The sequence below is a fragment of the Neophocaena asiaeorientalis genome, unplaced genomic scaffold (assembly GCF_003031525.2).
Source record: "Neophocaena asiaeorientalis asiaeorientalis breed wild unplaced genomic scaffold, Neophocaena_asiaeorientalis_V1.1 scaffold240, whole genome shotgun sequence".
NCBI lineage: Eukaryota > Metazoa > Chordata > Mammalia > Artiodactyla > Phocoenidae > Neophocaena > Neophocaena asiaeorientalis.
Genome location: NW_020185331.1, coordinates 4,522,666 through 4,541,809, shown reverse-complemented (window position 1 = coordinate 4,541,809; position 19,144 = coordinate 4,522,666). Strand labels below are relative to the sequence as shown.

At 47.0% G+C, this 19,144-nt stretch overlaps 1 protein-coding gene across 2 annotated transcripts; it reads right to left on the bottom strand.

The window, feature by feature from the left end:
* Positions 1-355: 355 nt before the first annotated feature.
* Positions 356-19,105, bottom strand: DPCD (deleted in primary ciliary dyskinesia homolog (mouse)). Of its 2 annotated transcripts, XM_024735084.1 has the most exons (6): positions 19,010-19,105; positions 14,112-14,192; positions 8,366-8,490; positions 7,888-8,021; positions 1,234-1,336; positions 356-683 (listed from the first exon to the last, which is right to left on the bottom strand). In XM_024735084.1, the coding sequence occupies exons 1-6, from the start codon at positions 19,071-19,073 to the stop codon at positions 579-581; spliced, it is 612 nt and encodes a 203-aa protein (XP_024590852.1). In that variant the 5' UTR covers positions 19,074-19,105; the 3' UTR covers positions 356-578. The 2 variants fall into 2 exon arrangements, with proteins under 2 accessions (XP_024590852.1, XP_024590851.1); XM_024735083.1 differs by lacking the exons at positions 356-683; positions 19,010-19,105 and having other exon boundaries at positions 892-1,336; positions 14,112-16,090.
* Between the last annotated feature and the right edge of the window lie 39 nt (positions 19,106-19,144).

The following is a 19,144-nucleotide window of genomic DNA, read 5'->3' as shown; positions in this document are numbered from 1 at the left end:
CCCTTAGGCTGGCTTTACACCCACAGCATCTTAATATCCTGGGCTGTTTCCAGGTTTTCTGCAGTTTAAAATCTTCTTCCTCACTCACCCTTCACTTAGGGTCTACAAGGTAAGACAAGGTAAGGTAGCACAGGGACCCTTCCAGCCTGGTTTTCCTCTGAGTTTATGCAAACAGGTTGGGGAAGATGCCCTGTCCTGCTGGGGTAAGGGCTCCCTGATCCTCTTCTCCATCTAAGACCCATACCTCCCTTTATGTGTGGAAGGTTCTATATTGAAGGTCCCTAGGCTAGAGGAGAAGGAAATGTCATCACCAGCACCCTCCCTGGGGGCAGAAGCATCAGAGGTGGACAAGAGGGCAGTGCACCCACAGTGACTCAGAATTATTTTACTCAGGAGAGAAGACCACGACTCAGGGGCTAGGGGTGCCCTGAGGCCCAGTTCTTACAGAGCCTGGACAGCTCCTGGGAGAAAAGAGGCTGCCCCTGTGCCGGAAAGGCCCAAGGCTTGACGTCTCAGAGGCCTCTACAGGAAGAGCCTCACCCACACTCAGCGCTGGAAGTGCAGGCCTCAGGGGTCCGCTACTGAGTCTTGCAGTCCCCGTCACTGCTGTGTGCTGTCTTTACCTTCTTCAGCTCCTTCTGCAGGTTTGACTCAGCTACTAGGACCTCCTTTGGCTTCTGGTACTGTGGATGGAGCCAAGGAGAGGACATGATTCAGTCACATCACCCCTCTCTACGCACACGCGCACACACACTCTCTCTCCCTCCCTCTCCCTCCCTCTCCCTCCCTCTTTCTCCCTCTTCCCTCTCCCTTTCTCCCTCCCTCCCTCTCCTTCTCCCTCTTCCTCCCTCTCCCTCCCTCTCCTTCTCCCCCTCTCTCTCTCCCCCTTCTACCCCCTTTATTCAAAGATGAAGAAATTGAGGCCTACAAGGTTGAATGACTTGCTGAAGGTCACACGGCTGGGTAGGCCTTTGGACCATCTAGAACCCCAGTTCTGTGGATTCTACCCCTCCCCATCACTCTCTATCCTCTTTCAGCTATGATTTTAAAATCAGCCTCCTCCTGAGCCCTCACCGGCTCACACCATGCTGAGGCAGACAGGCCTGTTCTCTAGCAAGCACACCCCAGGAGTAGCTGGGGCTGGAACTGAGGACTCCAGTAGGATGGGAACTGGGCAGGGGAAGAAGGAGCCTTTCCCTGACATAGTGGCCAAGAAGTCTGAATGACTCTTACGGAGATGATGAGGGTGCAGTTGGCATGAGCGAAGCTCAGCGAGGAATCATCCAGAGGTAGCTGATACCTGTCTAGGTCAGGTATTGAGAACTTCTTGTAGTACCTGTGGGGACAAGAAGAGGCCATGAGAACACCCAACAAAGTGACCCCAACAGCTGGGCATCAGGCCCTCTGACGCCAAACTTCTATACAATTCTCCCCACACAGCCAAAGAGGAAGAAGGGAAGCCAGTTAGAACACCAGTACTTTAGAGCTTAGTGGTCCTGGAAGAAAAAGAAAAGGCCTTATGGCCAGTCCAGCAATGGAACAGGGCCAGTCATAATTCCTTGATTAGACCAGGGGTCAGACTGACTCATACTTCAAGCTCAGTCCTCCCAAAGACACGTGGAAGAAGCCTCCTGGAATACACAATTGGCTCAGGCGAGCCCTACCTCCTCAGCACCCGAAGAAAATGGGATATGTGTGCTAACAAGAAACAGAATAAGGAAATCTAGGGCTGTCCTTGAAAGCTAGGGACTGACAGTTGGCACTTACATGGCACTTTACTGAGGACCTCAGCTACCTTTTCCTCCTTTGGGGGTCTTTGAAGGCCTTGTTAGCCTGACTCTACTTGTAGGCCAGAGAGGGGAGTACATCCACAAGGAGAAATATCCCTAAGAGAACAAGCCATGTGACTCATCAAGGAAGCTGGATCTCTGGGGCTCTGGACTACTTTGCTGGCCCTGAGACCCTACTCCTCCATTTTCACATACCACACTCGGTCTCCCTCATTGGCAGGTGACAGTCCAGAGATTAATGACCCCTTTTAGTAGAAAAACAAAACAACCCTGGGACTTCCCTGGCAGTCCAGTGGTTATACTGCTCGCTTCCGCTACAGGGGGCAAGGGTTTGATCCCTGGTCAGGAGACTAAGATCCCACATGCCGCGCGGCACAGCCAAAAAACTAAAAAAACAAAACAAAACAAACCCAGATAGCAACATCCAACCCATAATGTCTGTAATTTGACCTCCTCTGCCAAAGAGGAAACTCGGGCTCAGAGAGGTGAATATCTCACCTGGCTTCACAGCCAGTTGTCAGTAGAGTCAGGATTAAAGTCCCCTGATCCTGGTCTGGTGCTTATTACACTGGAGCACAAGCAGTGGCCTCCTCACCTCTAGCAGTGGGACTGTTTGGCATTTTCCTTGGTGGAAGTATGACCTAGGCTCTGGCCAGTGGCTACCAGACCTATCACCTGGGCATGGCATCACTGCTGCTGCAAGGGTATGTGGCTGGGCAGGGAAACGCTGCAGACAGGTACAGACAAACTCCAGTGAGGGGCCTGGAGAGGACAGGGCTTTTAATATGTCAGAGGGGCCTGGTCGTTGTGGCAGGTACCCCCAGTCCACTTCAAAAGCCCTGATGCCCTGGGGACTCAGGAGAGTTGACATCAATGCAAGCACTTCTGCCCTGCTCTCCCTGCCCAAATCCCTCAGTTTAGTGAAGGCTCTCAGGGCCCCTATCCTCCAGGTTCCTCACTCCCCGCCAAGGTGCTGGGACCCGTGGCAGGAAAAGAATGTTTACTTAAAGGCTGACAGTTCAAAAGGAGTGGGGGCTGGGGGATCCTAATGGCACCACAAGTTTGCTTTATTTTCCAAACTCTGCCCCAGGGAAAGGTGATCCATCTGCCTACAAACCGGGGTGGAATGTCGGCTTCATCCTCTTCCTAGCCAGCCCAGGCTGAGGGCTCTTTCTGGGGCCTCTGGTCTGGCCAGCAAAGGTGGCAGACACTGATAATAGGGAGGGAGTCAAAGGTTAAACAGCAGAGATTAGATGAACACAAAGGCTTGTTAGGAAGTGTTAACATCTTCCCTGCAAATATACACAAGAAGCAGAACCGGGAGAGAAGCAGCCGGGCACACACAGCTCAGCCGAACCCAGGGGGCCTGTGTAAGCCCTTGCTGCGCAGAACGTGGGGACATCCTTTCTGCCTACCTGGCTGTGTGCTGGGGAGGGGGGCCAGGGACACACCTGTGTACTCTCAGAGGGGCACCGTCAAGGCACATTCCCCAGGCGGGGTAGTAGGACTGGAGAAAGAGTCCCAGGGCTTGGTCTCAACAGCAATGACAAGATCAAAGGGAACTTGAGTTGCATGACTTACCCCAGCTTCCCTGTTCTACTCCCATCACCTCTCACGAGGTGGGGGGATGGAGGCAGAGTAGGTCTGGAGGCTCAGCTCTGTTATGAGTATTCTAATGGATTTAGTTTATTGGATGAGGTTAAACCATTTTCCTCAGGGGCTTCTGATGGGCAGTCTTCAAGGGAGTATGGGGCATCTGCTTTTCTCTCCTCAGGGAGCAGCCCACACTCCCTTATCTCCAACCCTGGCCTTGGGGTTTGCCCTGAGAAGAACCATGCTTCACTTTCTCACCAGCACCTGGACTGGAGAGGGACCCACTGTGCTTCTGGAAAAGTCCAAATGCGCAGCCTCAGGCAGCCCTAGGTAGGCAGCAACCATTTCTTAGGCGTCAGCTGTGTCCCAGACCTTGAACTATGAGCTGGGGATTTAAGGACGAAGAAGAAACAGGCCATATCGCTGAACGAGGAGACCCTGTGTTTCTGCTGAAAGCTAAGCCTTTATAGTGTGGTGGTTCCTGGACTTTTCGCTGATGCACAACAACCCCCATTCTCACCTGCCTTCACTGTCCTTGGTCTAGCCACACAGTGAAAGGTGACATTTATGAATGCTAAATCTGTGCCAGGCCGTGTTCAACATACACTGAATCCTCAAAACAGCCCTCTCAGGTTGGTTGCTTCTGTTATCCTCTTTTACAGAAGAGTAAACTGAGGCACAGGAAAGTTAGGTATCTTGCCCAAGTCATAAAACTGGTAAAGGGAGATACCCTTATTACAGTGATAATCCCCCCAATCTCCTGACCCCCCCGCCATCGCTCTACATTCCCACCTCAGAGTAACAGACCACCTAGTCTAGGTTCCCTGCGTCTGTCCAAGGGTGGGGCAGATATGGGGGGTGGTCACCCCCAGAACCCTGCCACCCTGCAGGTCTCCTGGACACTCCCTCTAACACAGAGTGGGCTTCCTTTCTGAATGTAAAAGTGTCCAAAAGATGTATGTGGAAGCAAAGGCTCTCAGGAGGACTCCCTGGCCCTGTCCTGTGACTCTGGACAGGCCACTTAACTTCTGGGCCTCAGTTTCTTCCTCCAAATTCCTTTCTAAAAATAAAGGAGCTGCCCTAGATGAACTTTAAGTTGCTGTCAAAGGGACTGGAACAGGCCAACTCTGTACCTCTCTCAAACTCTGCCAAAAGGACAGCTCCTTCACTTTGGCTATTTCAGAAATGATCCACTGCACCCTATCACTTTCTCTCTGCTGTCTCCCCTTCCCAATTCCCAGTCCTTTCCCAACCCATTCTCCCTTTTAGTGAACCGAGAAAGGGCACAAGAAGCCAGGCCTTTAGAGAGAGACTCTGGAGGAGGCTGAAAGTAGAAGCAGGATGGCTGTGGAGTCACATGGGCCACACCCCACACACCTCCAGTGGGTGCTCTGCACACCTGCACACAGGCTTGGCCAGAGTGGTCCAGAGAAGCCTCTAGCCAGTCCGTCCCTTAATCAGTCGGCAAATCTCCCCTTCTTTCTTAAACATCAACACTCCAGGCTAACTGGTCACCCCTGCCTACAGGAGCCCCTCGTAGAGAGTCACAGCACACATTCACATACTAAAGGCACTCAGAAGTCCTACCAAAGTGAGTTTCCTAAAGTTATTTGGCCACAGAATCCTCTTTTCTAGAGATGCCTATTAACACTCCCACAGTGTTAGTATTACCGATGTCAAATCAGCCAAGCTCTCCTCAGGTTCTAATTTTCAAAGAATTGTTGAGGGCCTGCTTCAGGCCGGGCATGGGGCTGAGTGTTTGTACATATACGATTTCATAATTCCCCAAACAGTCTGTGACGTACGTATGAGTATTCTCCTATGATATATGCGGAACCCTTGCCCCAAATGCTACGGGTAATACGTGGCAGAGGCCAGATTCAAGCGGACATCTTCCTACTCCACATCCTAGCTCATTCCACTTATAGCTGCCAGCTTCTAGGCTGAGGCTAGGAACCTTCTTTCTGCACAAACACTCTTACTGGGAATAGATGGTGCCACAATGGGATCCTGGGAAAGCACTTTCTTCCTTCCCTGATTCATCCCTTGCTATTACCTGGGGCCAAGGACATAATACACTGGAATCAATTCCTTCAAGAGAAATGGCCAACCCAGTTATTCAGAGACAAGGCAGGTATAGACAAAGGAACTCTGGCTTTTACTGGTAACCATAATCCAGAATATCAGAACCGGGGCAGGCATGGAACCTCCAGGTGAAGGAAGTCAAATCAGAAAAGCCACAGTGTGATGGAAACTGAAGAGGCCTGGGCACTGAAACCATCACTAACTATCCCTTCAGTAAGTCAGTTCATCATGCTGACTTTATAGATAATCATTCATATATAGCACAAGAATAAAAATACATACCCTGTCCACCACTGGATGATGTGATGATCAGAAAACAGATTTTTAAAGTATCCTGAAAAAGCTAAACACTGCTCAAAGGAATAGCTATTGAGTTCTGTATATTTCGGGGTAGTAAAGGTATAGGACATCTTCTACTCCAGGGAGAAGATAAAAATGCCACTAGGCTCAGAAGAGCCTGTTAGGGGTTTAGCAGCCTCTCTCACCTTCCTCCCAGCAGAGGATCCTGAGGAAGGCTGTGCTGAGCCAGGCTGGGCCGCTGAACCTGAGATCTCATTGTAGGCTCTGAAGTGGGCACTCACATACTCCTCTCCCCTCTTTGGGAATCCAATCCCGGCCCTGCTCACTCTGGGGCACTACTCCCATCCCACCTGGCCTCACCCATCAATTCAAAAATGTCTCCCCCTGCCTTGGGCGCCGGAGTGGGCCTCTGGCCACGGAGCGCCTGGCCAAGAGCGCCACCTATGGCTGAATACGCACAGGAGATGGGACCCAGAGGATCTCCCTGCAGATGAATTTTTGGTGAGCTAGCTAGCCTCTCTTTTCTCACTCCCTGGTAATCACATTTCTGCTGGGTATCTGTATTCGACAGTGACCTCTGGGGGACAAAAGGGAGGCAGCAGCCAGCTGCACAAACTGCTGGGCTGCAGATTCAAGTGCTATCAGAAGCACTTTTGTTCCTAATTTGGGCCCAGGGCCTCTTACGCCAGGGAATGTTTGCTGAAGCACGGAGTTTGTTTTCCTAAAGGCAATTTCTCTGTTGTCTGAAATTGCTAAATTCCACTTTAGGCACTGACTCCTGTTAATGATGAGAACAATAACAGGAATAAACTGCCTTTTATCTGAGGGCTTCAAAGTGCTTTATAAACGCAAATCCTTATTATTATGACTTTGTATTTATAGACAAGGCCCACTTCAGGGGCTGCTGGCTGCGTGTACAGCAATAATCCTGAAATTAATTCATTCATCTCTACCCCTTCCCCACCACTTAACCCTGCCAAAGTGAGAGAGTGTGGGGGTCATAGAGGAGGGCAGAACCCAGGGCTGCACCAGGGGAGCCTGGGAGGCACGGACCTTGAGGGAGATGGGACGGGAGGCTGGCACCACACCACCTGAGAAGATGGACAAATAGCTGGGTCCTCCTTACTGCTTGTAAACCAGTGGATGGATGGGGACACCTCTGGCCTAAGCTTAGCACCCCATGAGACATGTTGGGTGGCTTCAGTCTGTGGACCAGTAACCCATAAAGCCTCCCATCTCAATGCCCCAAATCTATTTCATGGGAGTTGGTCCTATTCTGCAATCCCCGACTCAGGTCACAACCGAGTCATCACAGGGCTCTTCTCTTCTCCTGTGATCAGTCAGAGCTCCAGGAACCCAAACGAGATCAATGCATTTCCAAGATGATCAGCCCAGAAGCAGCCCTGCCAGGATTAGATCTCCACTTTGGTCACCTTCTGTCCCCTCAACCCCACATTTTGCCTTCCCCTAGCAGACTATGAGAAGAGGAGCAAAAGGAAGTCTAGTAACCCCTTTGAAACATAATGCAAGAGACTTCATGCAAGAGACTTCCAAGAGGCCAAAGCACCAGCTCACTGTCCCTCAGTTCAGGGAGAGATAGGTTTGCTGCTCCCAGACCAGTACTTTAAAGTTCAATAACTGCCACCTCAGACAGGTGCACCTTCCAGGCCATGGCTCCCTGCCAGCTCTAACAGTGATGTTACCAGGCCAAGTTCATCATGGACTGGATCCAGCCAGAGGTCAAGGCACAATAACCTTACAGCAGAACCACTTAAGATCACAAGGCAATGGCCGGGTGATTCCCTCAACCTCTCATTCATCCAACAAATATTTACTGAGCCCCAGTCTGTGCCAAGTACTGGGCCAGATACTCATTGTTCAAATTTCCCTGCCCCAGTGGAACTGATTACAATATTCAAGCTGGTCCTGCAGAGAGAAAGCCCGTCAGTTTTTAGCACCTACTACAGGGCTTTAGTGAAGCCCTCCTACCTCCCTCAGAGCTGGACAGCAGGCTTCTCTGCCCTCTGAGGTGGGGAGCCATCTGAGCCCTAACCTCAGGTCAAACCCCACCCCCACCTCGCTCATACACGAGCAGGCAGGTGCCCACCATGCCACTTACTTTTTGTTCGTTGTTCTGACGACAACACAGCGCTCCTTCTGGTCCACACAGACACTGTAGACATCCTTAGGGTACGGGAGGTTTCGAATTCGCCACTGGAAACTCATCTTGGTGTCCTTGCGCATGAAGATGGGCTGCAGAAGGCAAAGCCAACTTGAGGACTATTCTTGGAGGGGGGTGGGAAAGGATGGCTCCACCCTCCACAAAGCTCTATCAAGGGGCACAATGGGAGACCCTCAGCTCTTCCCTACAGCTCCCCTCTGATACTGCCATTGCTGTGACATTCTAGGCCTGGAGCCCTCGCCCTGGGATGACTAAGCCAAAACCCTTTGGGTACTCATTCAAGCAAACATTTCTAGAGCACTGTGTCCAGGTGGGTACACTGGAGATGAGGAGGTGAACAAGACATGGCGCCTGCCCCCGAGGGCCAGCAGCCCACTCCCCCAGCCTCCCCAAGACACCTGACAGACAGACATACATTGGAATTGCTTTCCGTGATGAGTTCAGGCCCCAGGCTCCCTGCTCCTGGGAGTGCTGGCTCTCCCACCTCAATCTGCCACTGGCCCAAGGCGCCCAGGGCACTCTTCACACGCCACTTCCTCACTGAGGAGAGAAGGAAGCAGTGGGATTATAGGGAAGAAAGGTACTCTGCTTCTTTCTGCTGAATCATCAATATCACATTAGGTAACTGGAACAGGATAAAAGTGGGAGCTACAGGCTTTTACACTGGCTTTATCCATCTGAGCAGGGACCTCACAACCTCTGAAATCTCAGGAGAGTATTTCAATATTAGACAACTTGTAAAGCCCATATCATGGGTGCCCAGACAAAAGGAATTAGAACAAAGCTCTGAAAGGCACCAAGTGGAGTTTAGAAAACCCCAGGTGTGACTTCATGCAAAGGGAAGATGTGAATGTTAGGAAAAGGGTAGCTACCAGTAACAGGGAAAATGTGGATCCCCAAAAATGTGACATGCACTTTTCCCTCTAAAAATGGGCAGAGGAAAAATGAATTAAGAGGGTGAAAGCTGACAGGCAGCTTTGTCTCATGATTCAGAAAGTCCAAATATAGAAATTCACTCATCTCAGGTGCACATGGCTTAAAAGTCCCAGAGTTGTATTTACAGGAAATTTTAGGCACACACCATATTTTAAATGCATTATTTATAAAAGATCTAATGTACATTTTTTGTAGAGTGGAATCATCCTTTTATAATGCAAATAATCATCTCTATTTTACAACCCAAATGTTTGCATAAGATTTTTTTTTTTCAATTAAGCCACATACTTTATGGAAATTCTAAGTGAAAAGACTAATTCAGTAGACACTAACTGAAAGCCCCTGCTGGGATGCTCAGGAACCCTGCTCAGCCCTGTCACAGTGACTGCTGTCAGCACGCCCATGGCCACAGGGGGCTTTCCCGAGTGCGACCCCTCTGTTCCTTCCCTGCCCGCAGCAATGGGGGTCTTCCAGGTGGCAGTCCCAGCGTTGCTCCAGGCCAGCAGCCTTCCTGAAGCTGCTGTGAGGAGCTAAACAACTCAGAAACTGCCTGGCGTCCTGTCGCAGTTGCTCCTTTTTCTGGGCCGGGGGGGTGAGAGCTGCAATGTGATTCTCAGGATGGGTTTCTTTGAGACCTTCTGGGCAGCTGTGCCAAACCCAGACACCCTCACTGCTCTAAGTAAGGCACACAAGCTGAACACAAAAGTATGCTGCACAATTCGAATTTTCCCTTTAATATGTGCTTTTATAAGGTCTGGTGCCTTCTGCAGTGTGATTTTATTACGTCTCAGGGCCAAAAACTCTCCCTAGAAACACATTTCCAAGTTTACAATGCAAATAAATAAGGAAGGGTAAAACTTGGAAATATACTTTAAAGGCAACTTTTTTCTTTTTCTCACAAATACTTCTTCTCTCTTAAGTGAATGGACTGTGACCAGAAGTATATCCAAATCTATTCATGTAATACTTTGCTTAACTGGAAGCCAGCCTTCTGGGTTGCAGTGTTCACAGTTGCAAATTCAGAAGCGACAAATGCCTCTAAGTGGTGGTTTCCTGTGACAAGACCCATGTATCTCACTCTTTATTGTAGGAAAGATCACTCCCAGATTCTCAGACATGTATAAAATGCTATGTGTAGAATAAGGCAGGAAATTAATTTTTTCCCAGGCATACTGACAACAGCATGACGGGACAGCTCACATCAAGGGCAGCGACAGAACTAAAAAGGATGTGGGACCATTTGGTGTGAGGACAAACAAACATCCTTAGACCCTAACAGAATCACGATATAATAGAACACAGTCATCACAGAGTTTAAAGGTGGAGGTTCCTTTAGAAAGCATCTAGTCCAATACCTGTATTTTTCAAAGGGGAAACAGCACTTCTTCCCTGCCTGCTCTCCTTCAACCCTTGCCACCACTCTTCAGGGGAGAGTATGAAGAATTACCAAGGCTCAGAAAGATACACTAACTTGCAAAAAACACAGCTAAAATTCAGGTCTCCTAACTTCAAGACCAGAATTTGAATCATTAGTAAAAGGCTAACTTGTATTCTATAAACATTCAATAAGCATACATGATATTTTAAAAGGTTCACTTAAAAAAAATGAAGCTCTATTTCTTTTTTATATTTTAGCATTTAAAGGAAAAGCTTCAATTATTTGAAAATGTGTTGATAAGTTATGAAAACCTAACTATCTGGGGCGTGATAAGTGAGGCGTCCTGTAATCATGGACCCTGTTAAATCATGTGTCCTGAGGCACGATGCCAGTGTGGCCAGGAGAGGCAATTCCGATACCAGGATTTCCTGTCTACTCTTTTATCCATGGAATACTGGGTTTGGAACAGAAACCTTCCCAAGGAGTACCCTAAGGAGGAGGAAAGTCAACTACTGGTTTCCTTACTGCTGACCTTGAAAGCCACTCAGGTCACAGAAATTTGGACCCTTGGCTGTTCTGCCTTTTTTTTTTTTTTTTTTAACACCTTGGAATTAAATTCTTTGTTAGAATATGAAGAAAGCCTCCGTATTCATTCCCTTGTGAGATAAGATCCAACAAATGAATCGGTGAAGTCCTTGTTATTTCTCCCATGGACGTGGGCATGAATGCACACATGCAAATACATTTTGTCTTGTCTTTCTTGTCCTGTCTTTGTTCCTGAACTCAAGGACAGCTCCTGCGGCAACAGAAGACTGTTTGCACCTGCTGTCACTCTGATTTGATTATATGTTAAACCCAAACTGGTGTGTGCAAGGCAGCTCCCTGGGACGCTGTCATATCTTCCCGGCTGAGCCAGGGCCAGTCCTTGGAAAGGAGACTTTCAATGACCCTGTAAAGGGTCTGATGGGGAATATATGAGGGAGGCAGCGCCTGGGGCCTTTTTCCTAAGTCAGCAGGAAGCAGGCTGATGTCCCAGACTGCTGAAAGGAGGCCCCATCTTTCAGGTGGGCTAGAAAGTGGAGGTCCTAAAAGGCCTCTTTCCCCAGAGCTCCAAGCCCTGGCCCACTTCCAATGTGGATAATTACATTCCCCTTTCCTAAGTACTCCCTGCAGCTTAAACTGGATGCAGGATTCTTCTTTTCTGCCCTAAAACACTGCAACATTGCTATGTGGCTATTAAACAGCTGCCACGTCCCATCCCTGAGGAGGCTGAAGGGAATCGAGTGGGTCATTTATAAAGCCGGTGAAGTGCTTGGGGATGAAAGTGCTCAATATCCTCCAAATGCAGCCTGGGGTGGTTAGGCTGGCGGTCAAATACCAAAGCAGATTAAGCCGGTAATCCGAATGTAATCGCTGGGGGACGGCCTGCCCTTCAGCCTCTGCCCCCCTGGACATGCTGTGTTCTTCTAGGGCTGGTTTGATGTTCCGATCATTGTTATGGGGCCCTTCAGTTTTTTCCTCTATGAATACACATACAGCATTCACTGTGGGGGGTGGGAATGAATAGCATTGAGAGGGCAGAAAAAAATTATGACACTACTATGCTTATTAACACCGACCGGAAGAGCTCCAACCCAGACAGATGTACTATCGGTAATTCTCTCTGTAAATTACTTTCTGGGTTTTTTGGACAGAAAACCAGTTTGGCCAATTATCCAATTTGTATAATTAGCTGAAAAAATGGAAACTATTCCCATTTACACCCACAAAAACCCCATCCATATTTTGCTTCAAAGAATGCACAAATGAAAGTCAGTTCAGGTCCTGGGATTATTTATACTTAAAAATGAAAAACAAACAGTATTTTGTAAGCTGGCAGAGGTAAGGTGGGGTGGTTGGAGACAGGTAAGAAAAGGATCAGCTGTTCAAAGGGCCCAGTGGTTTGAGTGGGGTGTTCCTTGCCGCCCATCTCTGTCCTGCTCCCTCCAGCCCCTACCCGGGTCATTCTGGGGAGAACAAGATTTAGTAAGAAAAGAAAACAGGATTAAATGACCTCAACTCCCAACAGGATGTTCTTGTGGATTAAAGCATGGGTTCTTCATCAGATAGACCTAGGCTTAAATCCTAGCTCTGTAACTAACCAGCTGTGTGATTCTGAGCAAGATGCTTATCCTCTTGAAGCTTCCATTTTTCCCGACTGTTAAATGAAGACAGCAGTAACCTACCACACTGGGCTGTAATGTGGTTGGTTCGTGTAAACCACTTAGCATGGCGCCCAATAAAAGTTACGGTATTGCTATCATTAGGTAAACTTTAGTCAGACAACGTTCTCCTATGAACCTCCATTTCTACTTTTAAGAAAAAGGAGTTTGGAGGCCACTGTCTATTCTCCACCTGCCAAGAGGGAAAATGACAAGTTCATGTGGGATGCTACAAATGAAGGGACCTGGACTTTTCCTCATTTTAATTTCATGTCCAAGCCAACTAAGATGCCTTGGGTTTTATTTGTTTGTTTGTTTTTACAGCCACAGCCCCGACAGCTGTATTATTTGCTCTGTGTGGAGAAGAGAGGTGACGCTGGGGGCTGGGGGAGAAGAGCTGCCGCTAGTCCCCAGCCTGGTGACAGTGGTGGTCAGCCCACGTGACCTCTGCTTTCATAAGCTCACCCCTGTTAGGCATTCCAAGGCTGTCACCCCCTGGGAGCGCTATAAATTACAATGGTTTGTGAGGATATTACTACTGTACTGGTTTCCACCAAATCAGTGTCATATGCTAAACACATCAAGATTTTTAATAGTACCAGACTAAACCAATTGGGACTGGAACCCAAGCAGCTCATAATAAGAAGGGATCAACACTTCACTCTGCGGCTGAACATGCACAGGACACATATTTTAAGACTGGAGACTAAGAGAATGCAAACCAGTGTAATCCGTGTTGTCAGTTCTAGACATTTATGAGCTGTCAGAAAAAGGGAAAAAGAAATTCCCTCGCCAATACTACCTGTCGATCAGGCCCAGGAAGAAATTAAAGTCAAGAATAATGACAAGAAAATAACCCAGCCCATGATTCCATCATTGGTCTTAGCATTTCAGGTGAAATTTAATAAAGAGACCAACTCCCACTGCTGACAGCCTCAGGCCCTGGGTCAAAGAACCAGCCACCTAGCTCTGGGAAGTCGGTTAATGCTGATGTGCATACCTGAGAACAGAGAATGAACAAATCAAATAATTCCCAGAAATCTGTGCTACGGCCCCTATTCATGAGCGTATTCTTAGAGGAAAAGGTCTGCAGGAATGAAAATGACAATGCTGCAAAATCACCGTTTCTACCTCCTACTCCCTTTGATTCAGACCTTCTCCAAAATGAGGGACATATTTAATAGAGTCACTTCTGAGGCAAGGTCAAAAGCTGCGCCTCTGATACTTGTTTGTTTCTGATATGGCTTCAGAAAACAAACCAAAAAATAGACAAAAAAAACTGCAGGGAAATCCTGCCCTTACCACTACTCAGCCTTCAAGGCTTACTTCCAATTCCACCTTCTCTGTAAAGCTTTTTCCCAACGGTTTCTTTACATGCCCATTCCCACCTGAGAAGAATTACTCACTCTCTCATTTGTCTGGGGGTGGAGTGAGGTTTACTGGTCAAGTGGACGCCCATTCCATCTCTGGTGTCCAGCCCTGACCTCAGATTATTTTCAGGAACAATCTTGCCTCAAGGGCTTCAGTCTCCCTGAGCTTCCACATGTGATGCTGGGATCCTCCCTGAAGCTTCAGCTATGCGTGTTTACCTGTGCTTAGGTCACCCCAAGTGTTCCTAAGGGCCCACTGGGGGCCCCGTCACTTACCAAGTAGTTCACTTGTCTTCTCATCATATTCTTCGGCCATTTCCTTCCCATCTGGGAACAAATAGTGCACCTTCCTTCTCCCTAGGTACAAAACAGAGAGTGCCTTACCCCTGAGCCTCCTCTTGCCTTGGGCCTTGCAGGTCAAGAGATCTACCTGGGAAACACTAACAGCCTTGGGCATGTTAAAAAAAACCTTCCCAGAGCCTCCCACGAACTCCTTGCCAACCATTGCCCACCACTACTCTAGGACATGTCCTGGGACTCACTTCCTTTCTAAGCTTTCTCTAAACATGTCTTTACTCTGCTGATTCTTCTACCACAGCAATAGCTCCAAACTTCTTCCCAAATGCTGAACTCCTCCTTGCCTTTCAAAATCCAGCTCAAATGTCACTTCCACTGTGAAATCTTCCTACACTATCACCCCTAACCACTTTGGCAAAATTCATCACTTGTTTGTTTATGCCTCTCTGGTGCTTTATTCATATCCACAGTGGAGCATTGATCACATACTACACTTTTAAAAGCATCTGTTTCAAGAATGATATCATATTTATCTTTCTCTCCCCAGTTCCTAAAACCAAGCCCATGTGCTCAGGATACTGAACTGGGTTTCCCGACCAAGGCCTCCCTCCAGCCGTGCCCTCGCTCTGCCTTCTTCTGTACATCTCTAGGCCATCTCTATCACACATCCATACGATGTTAGTCCCCGTGTGTTCTCCTTACAGCATTTACCTTGGTATGATTTTTACATGTATTTGTGTGATTTTTGGATTATTGCCTGTCTCTTCTACTAAGGTAAGAGGGCTTTTATCCCCCCACCTATGGTTTCCCTATCACTTAGTATAGTATTTGGCATATTTTAGGAGCTCACCTAAATACTGATTGAGAGAATGAATGAACATTGCTTCATCTTTCATTGAAAGCACAGAAGAACCCAATGGCGTCTCTTAGACCAGCTCTTCCACCTATGTAATATAATACTAAGCATTTTCTTAAAAGTGACTGTATAATTTCCCCTATTTTTACAGATAGGTAAGTAGACATAGGTAGGCTCCTCAGTGAGAATAACAGTACCAATGCCCAGTATACAGGTACCTAACGAATGCTTGATGAATACAGCCCCAAGGCCCTTAACCAGCTAAAGGAGTCACTAGCCAAAACTTGCAACTGTTATCTACCAAGCCTTTTCACTGTCCATTCACTCCTCTGAGACATAGTTCCCTTGAGTCATTCTGAATTTGTATTCTGGGGAAACTCACCCCCAAATTTGCAGGGCCTCTCAGTAGGCGCCTAGGTTACACCACCCTTACTCATTTGTTTGGCTCATAGAGCTATAAGAGGTTGTCCTGTCAGGAGTGGGGTATAAGGTGCTCCCTGTGAGTAGCTGAGGGTATCTGGCCTGACTCTCTTCTCCCCTGGAGTCCAGTCTTAAGTGCAGGCAGGATGCAGTGCTTACTATGGGCCAGGCACTTTACATGTTTTATTGCATTTATTCTCAAAATAATCCTATGTGCCTCCAGTACTTGTATTTCACAAGTAAGGAAAACTGAGGATTAAAGGTCATGTAACTTGTCCAAGGTCATAAAGCTAGGAAATGACAGCCCAGGCTTAAGCTCACTTGAGGCCAAAGTTGATCCTGTAATAACCATACTAGGATATCTGTATGGCCTTAAGGTTATAAGGATGAACAATGTTCCAAGGGTTTATTGTTCATGTTTCTAGTGAATTACCTGTTTAGGCCTTAGCCTATTTTATTTGGGTATTCATCTTTTTCTTACTAATCTGATTGAACTTTGTATATACTAAGCACGTGTCATATATGTTGCAAATGTTCTGTTTTAATTGCCCTTTAACTTTGTTTAAGGTGGGTTTTCCCAAACAAGTGTTTAATTTTTATATAGTCAACTGTTTTTTCCTTTGTGGTTATTATCCAGAAGTTGTGCTTAGAATATCTTCCCGTACCCAAGATTCTATGTGTACATATGTGTACATATGTACACATAGAATGTGTACATAATCTATGTGTACATATGTATGTGAATATAAAAAATTTTAAGTTTATTACTATGATATTTTGGTGAAAGAAAAAAATATTGGACTTGAGGATATGGGGAGGGGGAAGGGTAAGCTGTGACAAAGTGAGAGAGAGGCATGGACATACATACACTACCAAACGTAAGGTAGATAGCTAGTGAGAAGCAGCCGCATAGCACAGGGAGATCAGCATAGCACAGGGAGATCAGCTCGATGCTTTGTGATCGCCTGGAGGGGTGGGATAGGGAGGGAGAGGGAGGGAGGGAGACGCAAGAGGTAAGAGATACGGGAACATATGTATATGCATAACTGATTCATTTTGTTGTAAAGCAGAAACTAACACACCATTGTAAAGCAATTATACTCCAATAAAGATGTTAAAAATATATATATATAGTATGAGTTTGTATGAATGGAAAAAATATGGAAGTTTCTGTATGGAAATGTCAATTGTGATTATCTCTGCATGGTAGGATTACCAGTGACTTGTTTATTTTTCTTATTTCCACAATGAACATAAATTATTTATGAAGAAGTGTGTTAGGTTCTCATTAGCAACAGAAGTGATTCTTGGTGGGAAGTTAGTAGCATCCTACGCCCACTCACATACACATTAGGAGGATAAATCAACAGAAGAGGTTTGACAAGGCATATACACACCTTTGGCTTTTTTTGTTTGTTTTCTTTCTTTTGATTTTGGTTTGGTGGGGGGACTAACAATGTTGTTTTGTGATGCTACTCACAGAAAAACTTAACGAAGTCCTGACTGATGAAATATTTGTTTAAACACTGTCCTTTGACCAAAGGAAGTGAAAGCAGAGACTAGAATATTTTGTACACCCATGTTCACAGCAGTAATTATTCACAATAAAAAAAGTGGAAGCAACCCAAGTGTCCATCGACACACTGGTGGATAAACAAAATACGGTATATACATACAATGGAAAAACGTTATTCAGACCTTAAAAAGGGAGGAAATCAAAATTTCCTCAAGCGACATGCGACATTTCCTCATTTCCACATGCGACAACATGGATGAACTTTGAAGACATTATGCTAAGTGAAATAAGCCAGTCACAAAAGAACAAGTATTGTATACTCCACTTATATGAGGTTCCTGCTGTAATCAAATTCATAAAGACAGAAAGTAGAATGGTGACTACTAGGGGCTGAGGATAAGGAGACTGGGGAGTTGGTGTTTAATGAGTATAGAGTTGCAGCTGAAGATGAAAACGTTTTGGAGATGGATGGTGGTGATGGTGGCGTAACAATGTGAATGTACTTAATGCCACAAAACTGTACACTTAAAAAAGGCTAAAATGGTAAATTTATGTTAAGTACTTCTTACAGTAAAAACAAACCCCACTGTCCTATGAGATAATGTTCAGAATCTTTGGTTTGGCATAGGAGATCTATCACAACATACCTCAATTTATCTGCAATCTCTCTTCATTTTCCACCATTTCCCCTCATCGCTTGAGAAAAGCGTCCTTTTATTCACTCTTGCATCCTAGCACCTAGTACCTTACACAGTGTAGGGAGACATTATGACTGGGTGAATGTTTTGGCCTCACTAAATGTTTTGTTATGCCCCTAGTAATCAGCCATATACTTTCACACCTCTGTGCCTTTACACGTGAGTCACTCTTCCTGGAATAACTATCCCCTCTTCTCCACTTAGCAAACACCTATTCATCCTTTAGGACCCATAAACATCACCTCTTCTGCCAGGTCCTCCTTCAAAGAGATAATCATTTTCACCTCTGTGCTCTCATAGCATTTTATAGAAGAGTCCAACCTCTATTTAACACACATGCTTTTGTTTATTTACATTTTTTTCCTGACCACTATGTGAACTCCTGGGACGTGTCTTTTTCTTTCTATCTGCTCTAGCACACAACCTGACACACAGTAAAAAGCATCCCTAAATACTGCATGAATAAATGAGCAAATGACCAGCTGACTTCAATTTCCAAGGTTTCTTGACTGGCCTCTGCCTGTGGATGTCAGTCCCTGCTGGTTTCCTGAAAGCTACAGGGATTCAGACCGAATTCATTCTGGCTGCCAAGTGAGTCCAGGAAGGGACCCTGAAGCACTGGCCAGTCCTAGGGTGGAAGAAAGTCAGAACTCCATCCATACCTCTATGCCCACCTCTTCCAGGACCAGCACGAGGTGGGGGTAGGGGGTTGCTTTGTCTCCTCTAAAGACCCAGGGAACATTTAGAGGTTCACTTACAAAGATAACGTTACAGCTGGAAAGGACCTCAGAGACAACACAGGTAATCCATCCACCTCATTTTACAGATGAGGAAAATGAGGTTCAAACAAGTAAAGAGGCCGATTGGGAAGCCCACGGTAAATTAAGGGCAGAGTCGTTAACTAGAGCCCAGGTGTCCTGCCTTTCTATGATACCAGGCTGCTTTCAGCAACAGAACCTCCAGACTGAGGTTCATGGGATCCCAGGTCAAGATTCAGTTGTACCACTGACCGACTCGGGGAGCTGGGGCCGATCTAAAATCCTGGATTTCAGTTTCCTCTTCTGTAAAATGGGGTCAAAACCACCTCTCGGGACAGCGGTGAGGAGCAAATGACAGTGAACGTGAAAAGAATTATTATTTATTAGTAACAAAACTCAGAGCGGAGTGAGGTGGTGTCCAGGAAACTAGGGTGTCCAGAGACGTGTGTTCCAGTCACCTCATCTCTCTGGGCCTCAGTTTCCTCATCTGCAAATGGTAACTGCCCTAGGGGGAGGCCGCGACCTTCCAGCCCTGCCGTCCTGGGCTGAGGCCCTTCCCGGAGGCGCCAGAGAGGAGGGCCGGACGCTGGGGGAAAGGACGAGGGTGCTCTCGGGGTGCCTCGAGTTACCGTCCTGCAGCAGCGCCGTCTTCTCTGCCGCCCGCAGACTCTCCAGCCAACCCGTCACCGCCATCTTCCCTCAGCCCAGCCGCGTGCCCGGCCGCTGCCATGGCAACCGTTTCCGCCTAGGGTCACTTCCGGCTG